This window comes from Orycteropus afer, unplaced genomic scaffold (assembly GCF_000298275.1).
Source record: "Orycteropus afer afer isolate SDZICR_OR568_19922 unplaced genomic scaffold, OryAfe1.0 scaffold00431, whole genome shotgun sequence".
NCBI classification, from domain to species: Eukaryota; Metazoa; Chordata; class Mammalia; order Tubulidentata; family Orycteropodidae; genus Orycteropus; species Orycteropus afer.
This window is the reverse complement of record NW_006922018.1, coordinates 2,388,551-2,411,667: the sequence shown is the minus strand read 5'-3', so window position 1 is coordinate 2,411,667 and position 23,117 is coordinate 2,388,551. Positions and strand designations below refer to the sequence as shown.

General features: G+C 40.4%; 1 protein-coding gene across 1 annotated transcript in view; it reads left to right on the top strand.

The window, feature by feature from the left end:
- The first annotated feature begins 2,559 nt into the window (after positions 1-2,559).
- EIF2AK3 (eukaryotic translation initiation factor 2 alpha kinase 3) overlaps positions 2,560-23,117 on the top strand; it is a 96,241-nt gene continuing 75,683 nt past the window's right edge. Inside the window, exons 1-2 of the mRNA XM_007954106.1 lie at positions 2,560-2,861; positions 16,748-16,877. Of these exons, the coding sequence (XP_007952297.1) occupies positions 2,560-2,861; positions 16,748-16,877 (432 nt within the window). The remainder of the gene's footprint in view (positions 2,862-16,747; positions 16,878-23,117) is intronic.

Genomic DNA, 23,117 nt, shown 5'->3' with positions numbered 1-23,117 from the left:
CCAGATTATATGACACCCTGAAGCCTATTGTAAGGAGTTTAGCATTTAGCCTGGGAGAACTGGGGATTAGCCTGGGAGAACTGGGGAACCATTTGAGGGTTATGATAAAGTAAATGCCATGACCTGCCCTATGTTGATGGAAGCAAGAAAAACTGAAAATTCTTCCATATGGGAAAGATTGAGTTAATGGGTGAAATATAGCTGATGAGTAAGATGATGTCACTGAGAGAAATCATTTGAATTTAGAAATGGTGTCCTCAGAAAGACCGGTTTTGGTAGAATTGAGGGAAAGTCTGAGAAGAGTGTGTCTGAGAACAAGAGAAGATGAAGTTAAGAGTTTAACCACTTGCACCACTAGGGCTCCTCTATACAAAAAATTGAAGACTTTTTTTTCTTTTGTGATTTGGGTGAAGATTTACAGAGCAAATTCACTTTCCATACAGCAGTTCACATACACTTTATCTCATGACATTGACCACAATTTACCACAATGCAATAGCTCCCCACCCATTTCCTCCCGACAGTTACCTCTTCCCTGTGTCCATCCCTCCATGCACTCCTGCCCCCTGAGCTGTCTCCCTGTGCGTAAGTAGCCCTTCTTTCTCCCATGATTGTTCTCTCCAAGGAGTGTGTCTACCTCAGGTAACTCATATGCCTGTCTTTTGTTTGTCTGGAAGCCAAATGACATATCTGACAAGGGACTTCTCAGTCCCTTGTGGGTTCAATTCCAGACCTGAAGTGTAGCTAGGGGCCATAGTTTCAGTGCTTTTACCAGGCTCTATCAGACCAGCAAACCTGGTCCCCCCTTTAAAAAAACTGAAAACTTTTGAGTGCAGAGGAGTAAAGAAATGTGGCCAAGAGTGGAAAGGGGAAGTGGTTTTTGTCTCTTTGTTTTAGTTTTGGGCAGGAGATGTTTGAATGTAAGTGGAGAACATCTAAAACAGCCCTCACTAGGTTGATGGGAAGGGGGGTTGGGGGGGAACCACTGCTATCAAGTTGATGCCGACTTACCAAAAAAACCAAACTCACTGCCATCCATTCGATTCACAGGTTTCTGAGGCTGTAAATCTTTAGGGACCTATATTGCCCCACCTTCCTTCTGGCAGAACAGCTGGTGGGTTTGAACCTCCAACCTTCTTGGTTAGCAGTCAAATGCCTTAGGCACTACGTTGCCAGGCTGTAAATATTCACAGAAGTAGACTGCCTAATCTTTCTCCCGTGGAGCGGAACCGCCAAAGACCTTTTGGTTAGCAGCTCAGTGCTTTAACCATAGCGCCACCAGAGATCCTGATGGGGGCCAGTAGCCTCCCAGTTAGTCTTCTCAACCTTGAGGCTTCTTCCCTTCTACTCTTTCTGAATACACTGCTTATGCGATGCATCTTCCTAAATCGTAACTCATACCATTTCACTATCTACTCAAAAATCTTTAGGGTCCTCATTTGCTTTATGACAAGTTCAAATTTTTTAGCTGAATATTCATATCTCCTCCAGTTTGGCTTTTTGCCATCACCCTCTTCGGTAAGCCCTGTGAGGTACAAAATCTGCCAGACCGGAGTCAAAAGACTAGAAAAAGTCACGATTCTGTAAATAACTTGCTATGTGACCTTGGACAAATTACGTAAGTGCATCAGGCCTCGCTTCCTTCTTTAGGAAGGAGGTGTGTCGCGTGGACTAGTGGTATCTCTAGGTCACTATCATCTCTAAAAAGCCGCAATTCTCAGCTTCCTCGCAGCCACAAGCTAGTCTCTTCAACCCGCTTTACCGCTTCTACATCGATGGACTAGCTGATTTGTTTGGCCACTTATTTTTCCTGGTTCGCTTTTGTCTTTCCAAAATAGACCACACTTTAGAAGAGGCACAGCAGCAGCTCCCTTAAGGTCTGCCGCTCCCCGCCACCAGGACCTGCCTCCCACTCTTCCTTTCACTAGGGACCGTCCTCTTTACAGTCAGAAACCGCCACGTATTAAGTGCCGCTTCCAACCAATCAAGAAAAAGTTATCTCAGGCCTTTAAGGGGCATGTGCTTCTACCAATGTTCTTCCAAGATCTCTCCAGCGCCTCGCTTTGAGAGGCGAGACCAATCTCCGCGATGGCAAATCGGCTTCGGGTAAAGGTATTCCGGGAGCAGCGGGGTTCACCAATCCTCTAAGAAGGCTGCGGGAAGAGGCATTTCTCATTGGGTTATCGTGTCCGAAAGAGGGCCAGGCTACTGGCGACAAAAGTACGATTTGATTGGACTGAGTGTTGTAGACAACCGGGGAAGGTTCACCTTCCCCAACCCGGCAGCCTTGGTCTTCGGAGTGGCAGTGGCCGCAGCCAATCGTGGGACAGACGCACTCCAAGTTTCCTCAATGGGCGATGTCCGAGGGAAGCTGTCAGTCAGGTGGCGGTGGAGAAGGCCGGGCTGAGACGTGGCCCGGGGAAGGCGGCTGTCTGTCCAGGCCGTCACGGCAGCGGTAGGGTCCTTAGCGCTTATTTTCCTTGGTGGGGGGCTCCGTGCTGCTGGAGAGGCGGGCGCCAGCGACTGCGCATCCATGACCGCGCGCGGGGCGGGCCGCTGATGGAGCGCGCCACCTGTTTGGGGCCGCTCGTGCGGGCGTTGCTGATGTTGCTCCTGTGGCTCGCGGCGGGAACTGTGGCTGCTGGGCGCTTCCGCGACCTCCCAGCTCCTTCGGAGGACACTGCGTTCGGCCTGGGAGCCGCGGCCGCTCCCACTTCGGCTACCCGGGTGCCGGCGGCGGGGGCTGTGACTACGTCTGAGGTGACGGTGGAAGACGCCGAGGGGCTGCCTGCGACCGCGGGCGAACAGGAACTGCAGCAGTCGGAACCCACCGAAGAGGCGGCGCTGCGGCCGCGCGGCAGGTGAGGGGGCGCGGGCTTGGAGCTGGGGCTACAGACCCCCCGGAGGCACCTTGTTTACGTATGCGAGCAGAGGGGACTTGGAGGCCTGGGCGTGGGGTCCGGCATCCTTCCTCGGCTGCAGAGGACAACTCGTAATTGGAGGTGAGCAGTGGAACCCGGGCGAGTGCAGGGCCGCGGCAACTTCCCACCCCCCAGGGCCAGCGACTGGCCTGGGCTCAGCTCTCGAGGGTTTGATCCTCGCTCGCCGGCAACAGCGGTGTCCTCACAGTTGTTGGGGTGATGATCCCAGAATAGAGCGTAGGGTTTGGAAAGAAACGCCACTTTCCCTCTGTCATTATTTTCGGGTTTAATTCAGGCTCCAAGGAACTTTTTCTCCCCCTTTTATCTTAAGCGAATCACCGCATGTTGTACTGTTTTGACAGCTGGTTTGGGAAAGGCCTTTCGTTAGATTTCCCTTTAAACGCAACCTGGTAGTGCCCCCAGACGAGGGCTGAGGTTAGTATTTCTCTAATTGAGATCTGAGGAACACCTGCATCAGAATCACCTGGGGATGCTGGTTAAATGTTCAGTTTCCTGGGCCCCACCGCAGTTACTGAATGAGATTTTTCTGAGAAGGAAGCTCTAATCTGCATGTTTAACAAGCACTACAAATTTGTTATCAAACTCGCACTGAAGTTTGAGAGCTATGGTTAGTTCTTGAATATTGGCAGGTTTTTTTTTTTTTTTTTGGTAGGATAAATATATAGAGAGGTTTCTCAACTGAGGACATTTTAGCCTTAAAAATGTTATTTCATGATACATGTTTTCAAGCACTTTTCAAAGTCTACACACAAATGTAAGACATTTCAATCTTAAAGTGTTTTGCAGATAGCTAGTCTTAACACACCCAGGGAAAAAGTGTTGTCCCTTTTAATGAATGGAATGATAAAAGGAACATTAGGTAATCTGAACTAGGAAGGGCTAGCATCTGGATTAGAAAGTATTGTAAACTTATAATGTAATAATTGCTGGAATATAACAAATTAGATTTAATTTTTAATAAGACATCAGAAACTTGATCTGTATACCTGGAGACCACTATAAATTGGATAAGTACTAAAATTCTTGAGGCACTATTTGAATATGTACAGTGGGTTTTGTTTTGTTTTTAGTAGCAAATATTTAACACATTTTCTTAGGTTCTACTTATGAGTCACCTCCTGGAAGTGTTTTTGTTTGTCTTAAAGAAACTTCTAAAGCGTTCTGCTCAAAGTAAATTACATGAAATAAAGTGAGATGCTTTGTTTTTCTTGGAATACAAATCCACTTCAGCCAGTACTTACTGGCACTTAACACAAGATGCCCTTAGGATACAGAAGTTAGGTAGATAGTCCCCGTCCAGGAATTTACTGTCTAGGAATGAAGATAAAATGAGGAGACCCTTAATGGTGTTGGAGCCCCTGAGTGGTGCAAAACAGTTTACAGTTGATTAGTAACCTAAAAGTTGATTATTTGAACCTACTCAGTGGTACCACAGAAGAAACACCTGACATTCTGCTTCCTTAATAAAGATGATATGGAGCAGTTCTATTCTGAATACATGGGGTTGCCATAAGTCAGAATCAGCTCAATGGCAGTAAGTTTGGTTTTGAGTTTTAGTATTATGGCATATCAAGCCAGAGCAGAAACAGTGCAAATTAAGTGCCATGGGTGTCCTAAAGTTTTGTGGTATTTGGAGGGTGGCATGTGACAGTGATTTAGGTGAGAACATAAGAAAAGGCTGTGGGAGAATGATTTGGTTCTTGAAAAGTGGGTAGAATTGTGATGGGCAGACTCTAAGGAAAGAACAAGAAGCACAGATGCTGGAAAGTATGTTTAGGGAACAGTTTCTCTCCATACATCTTTTTGTGTGTGTATTTGTGGTCTGTGTGTGTGAGGGATATAGACATACACATGTATGCTGGGCAGAGAGGAATAGAAAGTGAGGGTGGAAAAATAGGTTGGGGCCACATTATATGTAGCCTCATGAGTAGCATCATCATTACCTAGGAGCATATTAGAAATACAGAATCAAAAAGAAATATTCTCATAGCTAAAAACACAAATAAAAGAAAGAACAGAGAATCAGGCACCATCCCAGACTCATTGAATGAGAATGTGCATTTTAGCAAGATCACCAGGTGATTGGCATGTGCATTATATTTGAGAAATACTGTGTAGAGTAGCTTGAGTTCCAGACATGATCAGAGTTTTGCTTTAGAAATATTCTCTAGCAACAGTGTATACTGAAAACTAGAGATAAGGATACTAAAATGAGAATGTTATAGCAATTTAGATGAGAGATTTTAGTATTAAATGGGTATAGAACCAACAAGACAGATTTGAGAAATATTTGAGGCAGAATTGTGGTTCTTGGCAAATGAATTGTTTCCTTCTCCCTTGGCATCCCAGTCCAAAGATTGACACTGGGTGGCCAGAGGTAAGAGATTTGGAGGAGCAGGAAAGAAGAGGTATAAGGGGTTTGGTGTTGACATGATGACTTGGCTAGGACATCCAGATAGAGCTATTTGGTAGCTATTTGGCAGTAGGTTTGGATTTTTTGGGGCTCTTGATGATGGTGTGGACATCCTCAGCTTAATGGACGTTTTGACAACCTCAGAGGTTAAAAAGTATATCCTATCATACTAATTTGCAAAGTATATATGGTAGGCAGGTGGAAATGAGGGACTAGAGTTGGAGAGAGAGTAAAGTCATGGTAAAGAGTTGCAGCCTTGAGACACTGGAGCAGAACCTAAGCCAGCAATAGAAATAAATACAGCTGGCTGTGTTGGAGATACACGCCGAAGAGTTAAGAAGAGTGAGGAATGTGGTGCTGAGCAGTGGAGACAGTACTCAGATTGCAGGAGGTTAAGGACTCATCTCTCTGTTCCGCTGCTCTCCGTCCCTCACTGTCAAACTTGATGGGGGGGGCAATTTTCAGGATTGGGGACCTGTGATCTTATTTATAGGCTAAGGGGAAGAAGCCTGCATGGACAGGTTGAAAGTGAAAGGAATGGACCAGGAGGTAAAGGAAGTTGGAAAGTATCCTCTTGGGAAACAGGAGGGCTGCTGCTTTCTTTGGAAACAAGAAGAGTGAAAGTAGAAAATTTGCCTGGCAAAGACCAAGTGATCTCCTGCAAACAGAATGGGCAAGAAAGATGTAGGTTCTGGTTTTAGGGGTCTGCCTGGGAGTGTGAACTTAATATAGTGGGGAAAGTTTGAGAAACCCTGGGTGAGGAAATTGATAAAGTCAACAGGAGATAAATATGCAAAGTTTCTAATTTTTCCAAGTGCTCTTCTTATTTTTTTTTAAAAAAGGAAAGGTCCTAAACCAGAGAATATCAGTTCCATAATAATAGACCAATATTCTGTTTGTTTCAAGAAGGAGAATTATGAAAACAGATTTGAATTAACCAAGCGTTTATTACAAACAGTTGTGAAGAACTGTGGTGCTTGCAGAACTTTAAAAAAGTGGGAGGTGGGGAATTAAGATCTTTATTTTTGTTTGTTGTCTTTTGATGCTCAAGAAGCAATATGAGACTCTCTGTTTTGTGTTTTTTTCTCTTGATTGAATTTTCAGCTCTTCATTGTTTTCATTTTAAATGTTTTTTCCGCATCTCAAGCATGCAAATAGTAGAGAAATGAATTTTCCTTTAAAAATAGATAAAATAAACTTGGTTTTCTTATAGCAGGCTTGTCAATTTTAAAACATAACATTTAGTCACTACAGAAAGTTGGGAAATACTCATCTGATCTCAATATTAGGTTTTATACACATTGACATAATCATGAGTTACTGGTTTCTTGACTGCATCATACATAGCAAATTTGCAAGTGTTGGTTGGGGCTCTCAGGAATTCTGGTAGCACAGTCACTAAGGCATCTGACTGCTAACCAGAAGATTGGGGTTCAAACCCACCAGCCACTCCATAGAAGGAAGACTGGGCAATCTACTTCTGTTAAGATTTACCACCTCGGAAACCCGATGGGGGTTGCTGTGGTCGGAATCCACTTGATGGCAGTAGGTTTGGTTTGTTTTTTAGTTGGGGCTCTTGATGATGGTGTGGACATCTTCAGCTTACTGGACATTTTGACAACCTCAGAAGTTATAAAATATATCCTATCATACTAATTTGCAAAGTATGTATTCCTTTTTCCCTGTCTTTCATTCCCCTCTAACAAATATATTACTAAATTTTATATTAATCTATTGTACTTCCTCCATTCATGCATCTGTAAACGGAATTTTGGGGGTTAAATGAGATAACATGAAACTACTTTGCAAGTGTAAGATCATTTAAGTTCTCTTTATTTCTCTTTGCTTCTCCTTTAACAAACTGACCTGCTATGAAATAAAGTTACAGAAATGTGTTTAGATTTTCAGATTTATAATCATGCTAAAATAAACAAAACAACCCTAACAGGACCATTGAATAATAGAATTTCAGAAAGCAGTGTTGAACTGAGTCATCTATCTAGTCCCTATACAGCTCCCTCTTCTGACTCCAGACTTATAAAGTTGACTAAAATCACATTTAGAGAACAATTTATACATACCTTTCAGAGTTGTAAGCCACAGTAAACATACTTTGGGCAAATTATGACTGTGCTTCTTCTCTAAATTGTCTTTTTAGCTTGATTGATGCCTGGACTCTGGATATAATATGAGAAAGGTTGGGGGAGTCTGTGCTCTTTATTCAAGATCAGCTCTTTGTGCTGTCAGGCATTTTGCAGGAGGGGCCTACTTCCATCAGTTGCTGTGAACTGTAGCTTCTACCTCGCTCTTCATTCCCTAAATACTGCTCGGAAAGTCCGTGTGCTTTTCCCTTTCTGTAACAGAAGAGCTGCTTGTACATTAAATTATACGCTAAATGGGAAGGGGAAGATTGTACTTTTTTTTTTTTTTTTTTTAACCATGTTTCAGTAGTAAATAATTTTGATTAAAAATACTTCGTAGGATAAAAGAGAAAAAAGTCCTTCCAAAAAAATGTTTTAATCTAACAGGAAAAGAGTATCTGCACTCTCATGTTGCTTATAACATTACAAAGTTAGTTTTTATTTCTTTAAGGTCTAGCTGACGTATCATAGTTATGAAATAATAGAGTTGATAAGCTTTGACATTATATTTGGTTTGATTTGAGGGCATGGCTAGTCTTGTGATATGTTTCAATAAAGGAGGTTTGATTTGAAGATTTACTTAGTAGGTGAGGACTAGAAAATAAAAGTCCAGTTAGTACTAATTTCTTTTTGAATGAAAATGTGGGCTTCCTTTAGTGAAAGCATGTGTTTGGGTAGAAGATTCTTGGATACATTTAAAAAAAGATTTAAACAAAGCATGTTTTTAACTTTGGAGTTTTTCCCCTACACACACACAAGAAAGAAAATGTGAAATTTAAAAATAAGCAGTTATTGTGGAAACTATTCAATCAATATAATGATTTCCTATCACCTTCTTATCTTCTTTTACATGATACATTTCTGAAAGAGCTAGGAGTACTTTATAATTATTTTATGAAGGAATTCAGCTTTTGTTTATCAGAATCTGATCTACTTAATAAATAGGCAGATATTCTGAGTGACTTAAGTCAGAGCAAACATTTTTAATATTGGATATTCATTGTGGCATTAGGTCATTTCTGCTAAATTGGAGGCATAATAAGAGCCGTAATAGGATAAATGACATCCTGATGAGATTTCTGGAAAGGAAGAAAAAGTTACACATTGAATTATTACAGTAGTTGCCACTTAAGCAAACTTATAGTTATCAGACTGATAGAATTAATGTTAGAAAATTTGAATTCAAATTTGGTTTAAAACTTTCAGAAAAGGTAAGTTCTGAAAGTCACATCTTCTCACATCTTTCTCAGCCTCTTTTTGTTTTATGTTGATAGTAGCATCTGTCCTGCCAGGGGTTATTCATTCAGTAAACATTTATTGCGTTTTTTTAGGGGTTAGGCACTGTTAGGTGCTAGAAATAGATAAATGGGGTTCTGGTCTTGTCCTTGAGAAGCTCAAAATCTGGCAGAGAGAAAACTGGGTTAAAGAATTAACTATAATGGTAACAAGTGACTCCAAGCACTGTGAGGTCAAAGTCTAGACAGCAAGGATGACATGCACAAAGGCAAAGAAGGGGAGGTTTATACAAAGTGAGCAATGGTTCCCAAACCTCTATGGAGCTGCGAAGAAAAAACGGGGGGACCCTTAAAATTATCAATATTTTAAAATAGCCTAATGGAAATTGGTCATTTAATAAGGAGAAAGCTAATTAAAGTCAAGCTTAAGGCATTTGACTGCTAACCAGAAGACTGGCGGTTCAAACCCACCAGCCACTCCTCAGAAGGAAGGTGGGCAATCTACTTCTGTAGTGATAGCACCTCAGAAACCCAAGGAGGGGTTGCTATGAGTCGGATCCAACTCTATGGCAGTGAGTTTGGGGTTTTTTTTTTTTTTGGTTTCCTTGCTTTGAGCTTGATTTCTATAAAATCTAATTATAGTTACTTCTAGAAATTTTGAATATTTGGATTGGTACTTAAATATTTCCTCTAAAGATGGATGAGTTATAACTAATATAGTTGACAAATGAAATAATCTAAGATGTGGGGCAACAATAAATTATCAAGGGCTCTTTGGATCTTCGTCAAAAAGCTTAGAAATCTGTGTGTGTGTGTGTGTGTGTGTGTATAGTGTGGCAACAGAGGGAGGATTGCATTGGGACAAGCAGCAGTAGAAGAGATTAGAAAACCAGATTGAAACCAGATTGTAAAAGGCTTTATGCACAAAACTATTACTGTGACCTTTATTCAGTGAGCACAGGGGAGTTTTGGAAGTTTATCACATCTCTCTTATAGGAACATAACTGTTTGAAAAGCAGAGGGGATATTCTGAAAGGCTTTTTTTTTTTTTTTAATTTTTGTGATTTGGGTGAAAGCTTACAGAGCAAATTCACTTTCCATACAGCAGCTCACATACACTTTGTCTCATGACATTGACTGCAATTTCCCACAATGCAGCATCTTCAGAAAGGCTTTGGAAGGTGTTTTCTTTCTTTTTAAAATCTAAAATAGATCATGTTATACTTTTAAAATTTTTTATTAATTTTGTTGTTGAGAATATACACAACAAAACACCATAATTCCACGATCTCTAGGGTACCATTTCGTGACATTGATTATTTTGTTCAACCATGGTTGTGCAACCATTCTCTCCCTCCTTTTCTGAGTTGTTGTTAAGGTGTTTTGATGAGAAATGAGAATCTGTCTAGGGCAAGGGCAGTGGTAATGAAGAAAAAGGAAAATACCTCAGAGAAACTTCACAAATAGGCTAGAGTACAAAATGTTAGGTGGCAGGAAGGATGGTTATGCTGTTAAGGAAGAGAGAAGTAGGAGGTACAGATTGTGGGAGGGAAGTTATGAATGTGTTGTGGCAATAACAAGTAGGCCCTATTGAAAATGCAGAACAAGAATCAGAAGAGGGATGTGAACTGTCAATTCTGTACTGTGTGGGAGTGTTTGGGAGCTGTCTTGTTACAGATGAAGTTGAAGGTATGGGCATTGACCATCTAGGAGGAACATGTACAACAGAGGAAAGTGAAAAAGCTGGAACTCTGAGAAGACTGCTTGCTAGAGGCTGAGAGCTATGCGAATGGTACGTGAGGACCCAGGAGGGATTGCTCTGTAGAAGCCAAGGAAAGAATGTCCAGAATGAGGAGCTGGCCTCTGTATTAACTGCTGCTTCAAGGACAGATCCATTGAGGTGAATGGATCTGGGAACTGAAAGCTTTTACTGAACATAGCTTCAAAGAATTGGAGTATTGGTGAGAGAAACATTGCTACAATGCTTGTTGTTGAATGATCCAAACAAATGCAAGGTGTAAGTAAGAAATAGAGTTTCAAAAGAGTTGCCTGGCAGAATTGATCAATATGCTTTATCATCTGGACCGTAAATTATTATTTTTATTCTAAGGATATAGCTCCATGACATAGATCATTGTTTGCCAAACTGGCCTCATTATTATGAGATTCCCCCAGGGTACTGGTTAAGCTCCAAACTCCCAAGCCCTCTCTTGGGATGGGACATGCGAGGCTTTAACGGTTTTTAACAAGGACTCTAGGTTGTTCTTGGGAGCTGTGGTGGCGTGGTGCCTAAGGCATCTGACTGGTAACCAGAAGGCTGGTGGTTCAAATCCACCAGCCACTCCTCGGAAGGAAGATTGGGCGATCTATTTCCGTAGAGATATTGCCTTAGAAACCCAAGGAGGGGTCTCTATGAGTCGGATCCGACTCAACGGCAGTGAGTTTGTTTTTTGGTCTAGATTGTTCTTATAATCAGGCAAATTTAGATTATGCCGTGATAGATGAAATAGCCATATTTTACCCATGAAAAAACATGCTGAATGAAGCCAGGAGGAGAATAAAAGCAGAGCCATGAGTATGTGTGTTGGATATGCTGCCTCTGCATTTCCTTCAATTCTTGCAAAAGCTAAAGGTCTTTCATTAAGTTCCTGGAAACCATAGTCATGGGGAGAAAGATAACCTTCTATTGACCCTATTTTGGGGGGCTCGGGGACCTGTTTTTGATCTGTAATTGATTTGTTTATTCTAAATGTCATACCTGAGAAGTGTCCTCCAATTATCCTTGACTCAGCCTGAGGACTTTGTTTTGCAGTAACATCTGTTTGATACTTAGACAGTACTATGTCCATGAGCCTCTCTCTTAGATTCTGGGGTATAGTAGTCTAAATAGTATCCTGTCTTTCTGGTCCTAACCAGTTACTGTGGAGTCGATTCCAACTCCTAGCCACCCCATGTGTGTCAGAGTAGAACTGTGCTCCACAGGGTTTTCAGTGGCTGATTTTTCAGAAGTAGACCTCCAGGTCTTTCTTCTGAGGAACTTCTGGGTGCATTTGAACCTCCAGCTTTTCTGTTAGCTGCCAAGCAGGTTAACTGTTTGCCCCACCAAAGGGCTCCTTTTTGTCCTGGTAGTGTTGCTCAGTTCCAGCCACAGCACAAGTGGTATTTCCCTTCCAGAGACGTGCTTGTGGAAGAATGAACCTAGAATGAACATTAAGTCTAGTTAGTAACAGAAGAGAGGATGAAGGACTTTTTTGTTAGCACTTGTTAATGGCCTTGCTATTATTCCAGTTAAACCAAAATCAAACCAAATCCACTGTCATTGAGTTGATTCCCACTCATAGCGACCCCATTGGGTTTCCAAGCTGCAAATCTTTACGGAAGTAGATTGCTTCATTTTCCTCCTGAGAAGCAGCTGGTAGGTTTCATCTTCTGACCTTCTGGTTAAGCGGCCAAATGCCTCAATCACTACTCCACCAGAGCTCCTGTTACTCCCATTGAGAGGGGTTGAAATAAAGGGTTCCGTCACTCAAAGCTAATTAAGAAAAGACTACATTAAGTATCAATGGCAGTTAAGAGAATGAGGTACTTAGTTGTTTGTGCACACGTGTTTGTATTTCTTTTAAATATTGCTCATATTGCATATACTCTGTAGTAAAGAATCTGGAAGCGTCTTGCTTATTTTAAAAAGCAGAATAGATTACATAAAAGAGCATAATCTTTGACTCAGTTACATGTACCCCATGATAGCTTTTCAGTGAAGTAAGAGTTAGATACTAAATCTTGAATTACTTATCATAATATATTCTTATTTATACAAAATAAGACATGAGATACATGTGTATGTATTATTGTTCGGTTTGTCTTTGTTTGGAGGGTGAGAGCTAGATTTCATCATTCTTTTCTGAATATACCTCTAGCACACAAAACCAAACCTCTTGCTGTCAGGTCAATTCTGACTCATAGTGACCCTGTTTGTAGGATGAAGTAGAAATGCCCCATAGAGTTTCCAAGGCAGTGATCTTTATGGAAGCAGACTGCCACATGTGTTCCACACTACCACTGGTGGGTTTGAACCATTGACCTTTCGGTTAGCAGTTGACAGCTTAACCACTGTACCACTAGGGCTCTTTCTGTAGCATACAAATAGCCACATATTCAGAAAAATTATAGCTTGTTATGTTGTAGTTATATGTAGAATACTTAGGGTGCTAAATGGACAGTGCTGGTTCTGAATTTTAAAAAAAATACTACCTGATGTGCTGCAGTGGTCACTGTGATTTTTCACGGGTTAACACTCTATGCTTATGCTAAATATTATTTCAATTAGAGTTTTCTCATTCAGTCATTTATTTATGGTTCATGATTATCAAACATTAAAATTAGATATTTCTGTGCTGGGAAAGAATTAAGTTGGCTCGGTCCCTGACCTCTAACTTAGATATTGCTTTTATTTCTAAAGTGGCAATCTAAGGTATGAATTTTTTATAGCCTTCATTATAAATTCTCACTGAAAGTATCATCCCTTCCAATTCCCAGCAGATTTCTTCAGAAAGCTGAAGGATGAAATGTAGAGGTCAGTTGAGTTCCCTTTTCATTTGTTAGCCAAAATTAATGGAGTATGTCATGTGGCAATAGCCTTTTCTTTCACAAATTAGACTAAGAGTTATCTTTTGAAAAATTCAAAATGAGAGTTAGTTAAATTAACTAAGTTCATGATTTTCTTTATTTATTGGACAACTTGCCCTTTGAAAGATTTCAAATGGGTTTATTTGAATTGGTTTGTTTTGATCAAATTATAGCTTTATTTTGAATTTATATACATTGCACATCAAGTGCAATAGAAAAGATAAAGTTGTATCTTCTAATTCTAACCACTCAAATTCACTGCTGTCCAGTCGGATCTGACTCATAGTGACCACTCCTTGGGTTTCCAAGGCAGTATCACTACAGAAGTAGATTGCCCAATTTCCTTCCGAGGAGTGGCTGGTGGGTTTGAACGACTAGCCTTCTGGTGAGCAGTCAAATGTCTTAGGCACTACTCCACCAGAGCTCCTATTCTAACCACAAACGTAAGTATATATGGTAGAAAATTTGCATGGTCTTTGAAACACATAAATAGATTTAAAGAATTTGTGGAATAACTGTACAACTTATTCTTTTATTCAAGAAATATTTCTTGAGAACCTGCTGTATGTTTGGGGGAGTCCATTGGGCCAGAAGGAACACCAATTGCAAAAGTCTGAAGGAAAATCATACATTATGTGTTTGAGGAATTGGAGGAGTCAGTATGGTGGCAGTAATTTGGGACATGTAAACTTTGAGATTCCTGTTAGACAGTCTAAATCTGGTAGGCAGGTAGATACATAAGTCTAGAGCTCAGGGGAGAGGCCTGGAACCAAAGATATAAATGTGGAAATTGTCAGAATATAGATGATATTTAAAGTTAAGAGGCTAGATGAAATCACACACAAAAAGTATGTGTTGCTAGAGAATATTTTGAGAGGTAAGAGAGATGAGGAGGAACCAGAAAATGAGCCTGAGAGGGAGTAGCATATTACTAAGCAAAAAATAATCAGTAGAGTGTGACGTCCAAGAAGCCATTTGAAGAGTGTGTTTTCTGGAAAGAAGGGAGCAGTAACTGTGTCAGATGTTGCCAGATGGTCAAGTGAACTGAGCACTGAGATCTGACCACAAGATTTGTCATTGTGAAGGTCATTGGTGACTCAGAAAAGAACAGTTCAGTGGAGGGAAGAGGCAAAAAAGCTTGATTAGAAATAGAAAGAGGAGGAGCAGATTTGAAGACATAGAGTATAATAACAACTATTTCAAGGAGTTTTGCTGCAAAGGGGAGCAAGAAATGGATTGGAAGCTGGAGGTGGAAAAGTGTTTTACTTTGTTTGGTTTTGGTTGTTGTTAGCTGCTATTGAGTTGGCCAATTCATGGTGACCCCATGCCCAGTAGAATGAAACACTGTCTAGTCCTGCAAATTCGTCATGATCACTTGTGGATTGGACAGTTGTGACCCACAGGGTTTTTCTTATTGTAAATAGGGGGAAGTAATAGCAAGTTTGAATGCTGATAGGAATGCTCAGTAGAGAGGGATTAATTAATGATGCTGGAGTGAGAGGAGAGATTTACTGGAGCGCGTCCTCACGTGTGAAGGTAGAAGAGATCTCTTGCCTAAGAGGAGGTGTCAGCAGTGAGTGGGAGCATGGAAGGTTCACTTGTCGTAATAGGAGAGAGGGTAAAATTCATGGGTCCAGATGCTAATAAATGCATGGATACGGTGGTGGAAAGCAATCCTTGTGATCACTTCTGTTTTCTCAGTTAAATAGGAAGCATCATTACTGAGATGTATGAGCTTGGAAGAGGTGGTATTAGAAGTTTGAGAAGAGAGGAGAAATGAAAGTCACCTGGGATGGTGGGGTAGTGGATAGGGTAGGGGAAGTTTGTTGATCGTTGAACTTCAATAGAAGTTGTTTTGAAGGTTGTTGTTGTTGTTTTGTGCCGTCGAGTCAGCCCTGACTCATAGCGACCCCTCCTTGGGTTTCCGAGGCAGTATCACTACGGAAGTAGGATTGCCCAACCTTCCTTCCGAGGAGTGGCTGGTGGGTTTGAACCGCCAGCCTTCTGGTTAGCAGTCAAGTGCCTTAGCCACTATGCTACCAGAGCTCCCTGTTTTGAAGGTAGTGGTTATGAATTTAAAGTGAGCCCAGTCAGCATGGTTAGGTTTTTCTTCAGCCACCTTCAAGTGCACGGGCATAGGAATGGGAAAGACAGAAAACCGAATTTAGCCAAAGTTGTTCTGCTGGCCCAGTGTGACAGTGTGAGAGGGAGGATAGGGAATTGGGGGTGTGTGTAAGCAAGGAAGTGCCTATAATGAAGAACTGTGGAATTTAAACCAGCTAAGAGAGAATTGACAGTGTGGAGGTGGCGAAGATCAGAGTATAGATGATAATATCCATGGCTTTTAGGTTCTGGTAGGGATCAGTAGTTTGTTGGAGTCAGTAAAGTAGAGAAAATGAGCTGGAAAAGGGAGTAGTGGTGATTGGGGATAGGGGTGTGAAATATTAGTGGGGCAGGCGGATTGGATTGATTGGTAATGACAGCATGTGGAGTCTGACCCTGGTCGTGACTGAGGCAAGGCAGACAAACAATGAAAGCACAGAGAATTGAGACAGGAGTATGTTAGGTAGTGACAGTAAACCAGGAGCTAAAATCCTCAAGAAATTGGAACTAGTCGTCAGTAGATGACTATAATGAGGGGTGATGAGTGGAACTATCTAATTACATGGGAGGTCTGGTGGTGTAGTGCCTAAGGCACTTGACTGCTAACCAGAAGGCTGGCAGTTCAAACCCACCAGCCACTCCTTGAAAGGAAGGATGGGCAATCTACTTTCGTAGAGATACTGCCTTGGAAACCCAGGGAGGGGTAGCTATTAGTCAGATCCCACTCGATTGGCAGTGAGTATCTAATTACATGCAAATCATGTGAAGATTTTTAGGGAGAACAGAAGTGAGGAGCAAGAGGTACACCTAGCCCATCACTAGGTTCAGTGGTCAAGGGTTATCAGAGAAAAACATTTCTCACTGCTTCTGTCGGAAAGCAATATCCTCAGGGAGAGTCAGGTTTCTGTTAGAACAAGATTGTAAGTGAGCCTTCAACAGAGACTGCATTTCAGGGGAGGCTTTCAAAGTTGGGAGAAGTAGAGAAGAGGACAGGGGATGCTGTGTTTCATATGGGGATTCGAATGTGGAAATGAGGGCTGACCCAGGAGTCTAGAGCTTTTTGTAAGTGACATAAACACATAAAGGACATATTGAGATTGTCCTAGTGATCTAAGGGTAAGCTAATGGGGGCAAGACTATAAGTGTTTCTGGGAAGGAGGTGGGCTCCTTTTCTTGCCTGCAGATAAAGATCTGGGAAGGGGCTGGTTTTCTTTTGAATGTGTGGAGTAAGTGCCCAATATGTTAGATATCTTTTACATTTTATCCTATTACTTTTTATATTTACAGATCATTAGTAATCATCAGCACTTTAGATGGGCGAATTGCTGCATTGGATCCTGAGAACCATGGTAAAAAACAATGGGACTTGGATGTGGGATCTGGTTCCTTGGTTTCATCCAGCCTTAGCAAACCGGAGGTAAGAATTTTCTATTAAATTCTGTTTGGAAAATTGAGTTATAATGAACAATTGCTAATACTAATAGTACGTATTTGCTTACAGAGCAGGGACTCGGAATCCAGTTGCCTGGATTTAAGGCCTAAATGTCTCTTACTAGCTGAGTCCCCTTGGGGCAGTTTCTTAACTCTGTCACTCATTTCCTCTGTAAAGTGGGGTTGATAATAGCACCTACTTTGTAGGGTTGTGATAGGTATTAAATGACTTAATCATTTAAGGGTACTAGCTGCTGTGTCACTATAACTCATTAAGTATAACATTATTAGAATTTCTTCTACTACTACTACAGTAATAGTAGTAGTAGTAGTAGTAGTAGCATCATAGGGTTCCTAGGAATAATAAGACAAATGTGAATAACTGAATTTTACTAGTTAGAAATCCATGCTGTGAAAGGTCCAAAATTACTCCTTACATTTTCCTTCAAATATAAATCCTAATTGTAAGCATAGTTCTTCTGAAGTTTTCTTGGAATATGGTTTTAGATAAATTTGATTATTTACAGAAAATGTGTACTTAATAATTCTGAGCTCTAAAAACAATAGAGGGAAAGAGCATAGATTCAGGGACACTTTGCTTCCAAAACTTCTCTGGCCCATGACTCCAAAACTTGGGCTAATGACTTAGTCTCAGAGCCTTTGCCTGCCTTGATGAATTGTGGAGAGGATTAAATGAGATCAGGTTTATTTTCTATCAATCAGACTATGCTAGGTCTGACTGATTAAATCTTTCTTCTTTTCTGTAGACTTAACTCTGTTATGTAAATCATTTCAAATATGCCAGCTCCTCACTTTGTTAGGTTTCAAAGACTAGGTGGTTATACAAAAATCAGTGTTAGGTAAAAATGGAGAGTAACCATGTCAGATCACAAAATGGAGGATGATTGCATCATTACATAATTGCCAAATCACGTCATTACATAACTGCCAAACCACTAAGAATCATGGCCCAGCCAAGTGACACATAACCTTAACTATCACAGCCACTGTTACTCTTGCCTCACGCCTCAGCATTGTTACTGCCAGACATATGTCGTTAATGCACAAATTAGTTGGATAGTAGATTTTTTTTACTCTTGTAAATGTAAAATGTCGGATAACAAGATAGTTGATAGGTAAGTGAGGAGTAGGTGTAATTCAGTGTTCTGAGTGTTAACATGGAAGCAGTCATCTCTGTCTCCCAGAATGCCCTCAGCCTTCTGCTATATTAGGTTGTTCCTACAGTACACTCCCTGGGGTAGTCTTTTTCTTTCTTCATCAATCTTTTGTTTTCAAAAAGCTTTCCAGCTAGTATTAGGGAGCTCTGGTAGTGTAGTACCTAAGGCACTTGAGTGCTAACCAGAAGGCTGGTGGTTCAAATCCACCAACCACTCCTTGGAAGGAATATGGGGCAATCTACTTCCGTAGTTATACTGCCTCAGAAACCCAAGGAGGGGTCGCTATGAGTCAGGTCCGACTTGACGGCACATAACAACAACAACAAAAGCTAATATTAAGTTAGGAGAAGACAAAACTTAACAAGAGGGCCTTAAAATGACCAGAGTGTTGTGATGGAACTTTCTGATGGGTTGACTCAACAGCAACTGTAATTACAGTGACCCATCTGTAATAACAGCCTGTCCTTTGCTCTCCAGTAAACCCAGCCTGAATTTCTTTTCTGGAGCACATGGGCGGGTACTTAGGGGAATAGCATTGCCCAGAATCTACATTTGCTGTATTCTGAGTCCTGACTGTTTTTGTCAGATAGTATACTGAAAATAGTTGTACCTTTAGGTGGCACAAACAGTTAAGTGCTCAACTACTAGCTGAAAGGTGGTCAGTTTGAACCCACCCAGTGGTGCCTCAGAATGCAGGCGTGGCATCCTGCTTCTGAAAGGTCACAGCCTTGAAAACCCGAAGGAGCAGTTCTACTCTGTATACATAAGGTGGCCATGAGTCAGAATAGAATTGATGGCCACTAAAAACAACACACTGAAAATATCTCCTGGGGACAGAAGACTTCATGGCATTATGAATTATTAATACAAACAACATTTAGTTGTAAATTACATAAAAAATTTTCAAATGGGGTATGGTATTCAAATGAATTATTACCCAAACAAAACTTTTATTTATTTGTGTTCTGCTGGGATTGTGTTTGTATATGCACATTTTCCTTTATTTTTAAACTAGACATATATGGTGATCAGGAGAGTCAGAAGATTGTAAGCTGCTTACATCTGAGGTAATAGCACAGTGTGTTGTAGTGGTACAAAGCATGTGCATATATGAAATATACACATGTGCAAAAAGATAAATTGCATGGTAGGGCAAAGTAGAATGAAGACAGATATGATAACCCGTATGCCATTGAGTGTGTTTAAATGATATTTAACTAGCTGTACTGGAAGGTTTGCTTACCTGTAGCAATTAGCTGTTTTTAAAACTACAGTTCAACTTTCTCATCATTCTTAGTCCTTACTATTTTCTGTGGTTTCTTAAGGCTTTCTTGTTTAAAATGTCCTCCTCCTCTCCCATCCCCAACCTCAGGTCATTTGGATAGAATGCTTTGAAGTGTTAAATTGTAAGCATGTTCAAAAAGTGTTACTCTGTCACCTTTCACAGCAGTAAGTGAAAAGGTCACCCGCTACCTTTTTCTCTGTACAAGAGAAAAAGATGGATACCTCTTTGCATTATCTTGTTGCGTTATCTAGATTTTAATTTTCTACTTTATATGAAAAAATTGAAAATTATTAAACCATCTGTGATAACATGATAGGTTTACTCACTTTTACTGTTGCTCCAAGTTCTTAGATCTGTTTTGTGGGACTGTGTTACAAATGGTTAATGTGCTCAGCTGCTAATCTAAAGGCTGGAGGTTTGAGACCACCCAGAGGCACCTCAGAAGAAAGGCCTGGAGATCTACTTCTGAAAAATCAGCCACTGTGGACCCTGTGGAGCACAGTTCTACTCTGACTCACACAGAGCTGTCATGAGTTGGAATCGACTCCACAGCAACTGGTTGCTTTTATTTATTTATTTTATTTTATTTTAAAAGCTTGTTTTACATTCAGCGTTACGTGTACATTTAGTTTCATGGTTGTTTTGTGTTTAATTTTCACAGTGATCTTCCTGAGGCTGATATGTCGGTCTCATTTTGTAGAAGAGGAAACTAAAACACAGAGACATTATGAGCTTGAAGTCGCAAGCTGCTATATGGTAGAGCTGGGCTAGTACCCAAACTTGCCTGCCTGCTCTGAGCCCTTTGCTCATGCTTGTTATACTTCCCCTTTACAGTCTTAAGACTGTTCATCCAGGAGAGTGGGTCTTTAACTTTTTGATATCAGGACCCTTTTGCACTCTTAACGATTATTGATGGCTTTGTTTTCATGGGTCATGTCCACCAGTGTTTACCATATTAAAAATTAAAACAAAAATTTAAAAGATTTCTATATTAATTCATTAAAAATAGCAGTGATAAACCTATTGCATGACCACATACATATTTTATTGAAAAGAAAGTATTTTTTCTGAAAATAAAATTAATGAGAAAAGTAGCATTGCTGTACATTTTTGCAAATCTCTTAATTTCTGGCTTAGTAGAAGACAACTGGATTCTCATATCTGCTTCTGCATACAATCTATTGCATTGTAGTTGTGACTAAAGAGGAAAATCTAGCCACATACATACATAGTTGGAAAAAATAGGAGCATTTTAATAACCTTTTTAGATAACTGTAGTCATTTACATATTTTTTTGATACTACACCAAAACATTTCTTAAAGGTTAGTTATATTGTGAAACCTGAAACTATGTCAATGAACGTTTGGTGCTGTTACATAAGCATTCCTTGGTTCATCTTGCCTTCGAATGGATCTTTTATCTATGCATGATTTTCTAACATCATTGAAAATATTGATTCACTGACTTACTACTCAGATCTTCCAAATGTTGACATACATTCCTATAGAATATTTTAAAAAATGAAATTTGTTACTATCACTACTGGTTTCATTAGAAAAGTCTTTAAATATTGGGAATTGTCAAGCTCATATTGGTAGATGAAAGTTTTCCAAAATTCTGATTTTTGCTTGAAAACTTGAGTTGTATCACAAATACTGTCATTTTTTTACCTTGAAGTAAGGAGTTCCACTTTGTTTAATTTTGAGACAATGTCTGCCAAGTAACCTAGTCTCCTAACCATAGTTTTTCTTTCAGTGGATTTTTCAAGCAACACTGGAGTTCTGTGAGCAGAGCAGCTAGTTCAGCTTGCAGCTCAATTGCATTAGTGCTTTTCCTCAAGACATAGCCCAGTATGTGGCACAAGTACTTCATGCATACTTCCTAATTAGTCATATAGGATAGTAAAAGCATGTGTACTCAAGGGTTAAGATTAACTGAAGTGACTTTTATTGCTTCATGAAGAACACTCCTTTTTTTTCTATGATTTGACAAGGAGGAACACAGTGACTGCTAGTGCAGTTTGGTGCTTCATTCAGCTAAGATACCAGCAGTTTTGTTCACCTTTGTTTTCACACCATCTGTGCAAATATCAACACAGTGAAAGACAAATAACAGCTTTTTATGAAAACCGTTTTGACTTTGTGGGTCTCCAAAAGAGCCCACAGACTACACGCATGAGACTTGCTGATCTAGTATATAATAGAAATATTAGAAGAATGAGTATTTGTAAGATTATCAACATATTAATAAGGAAAAAGGAATTATTGTGAGCTTGAGTCATTATTCTTCAGCAAGATGTGTGTTAAATATAGAAATTATGTTTAGAATTTGGACAAAATAGCACAAAAAAGAAGATTAAAAACTTCATTTGGAATACACTAAATTGAATGCATAGGGAGCTCTGATAGCATAGGGCCTAAGGCACTTGACTGCTAACCAGAAGGCTGGCAGTGGTTCAAACCACCAGCCACTCCTCGGAAGGAAGGTCAGGCAATCTCCTTCCATAGTGATACTGCCTCGGAAACCCAAGGAGGGGTCGTTATGAGTCGGGTCTGACTTGACGGCATATAACAACAACAACAACAACAAATTGGATGCATAAGGTCTTAATACTTTCTAAATGCTTCTAGTACAGTATTATATGAAGGTCCCTAACTTTTTGTGAGAAATAGCTAATTTCCTCTGCCTCAAGGCCAGAGTTTGATAGAAAAAGGTAGTGTAGGGAAGAGAGGTACAGCAGGCAGAAGGAGCTGATGTGGGGCTGTAGCAGGTACCACCCAGGTGACAATAAATAGATCCATGACTCCATTTCGGAACTTCTATATTAGAATGTCAGTTTCTCCAAACTTTCATCAATGGTGGTATGAAGATGAAACAAATTAAACTCAGAAGATTAGACTGCCTAGAAAATGTATGCTCTGCACAGCGATTATTAATGTTACTTATTAATCTAGTGAAGAGAAACAGAAGATAGAAGATTTGATAGACTATATATTGATTTTTAAGTTCTTAATAATAGGAGCGCTGGTGGCATAGTGCCTAAGGCATTTTGACTGCTAACCAGAAGGCTGGCGGTTCAATCCCACCAGCCACTCCTTAGAAGGAAGGTGAGGCAATCTACTTCATAGTGATACCACCTCGGAAACCCAAGGAGGGGTCGCTATGAGTCGGGTCTGACTTGAGGGCAGTGTGTTGTTGTAATAATAGAATTAGTTATGGATCCATATACTTTTGTTGGAGTGGTAGAGTAAAACGAGGACTTGTTGCTCTTGTTATGTGCCGTCTAGTTGGACCCGACTCATAGCAACCCCTCCTTAGGTTTCTGAGGCAGTATCACTTCGGAAGTAGATTGCCCAATCTTCCTTCTGAGGAGTGGCTGGTGGGTTTGAACTGCCAGCCTTCTGGTTGGCAGTCAAATGCCTTAAGCACTACGCTAGTAACTTTTTAAGCAGTTTGGTATTGTGGAGAGAATTAGGATTTTAGGAGCTTCAGTTCTAATAAAGATTCCATGAACTTGCTGTATGACCATAGTCAGATTATTTAATCCAGTAGAGTTTAAATTTCCTTCTCTGTAAGATTATGAGATTGGACTAAATCTCTAAAGATTGTACTAACTTTAAGAATCAGGTACAATCGAGTACATAAAACACTCATATAGAGGAACTTTTGGACTTTCCTTTTTTTTTAAATTGTGATTTGGGTGAAGATTTACAGAGCAAATTCACTTTCCATACAGCAGTTCACATATACTTTGTCTCATGT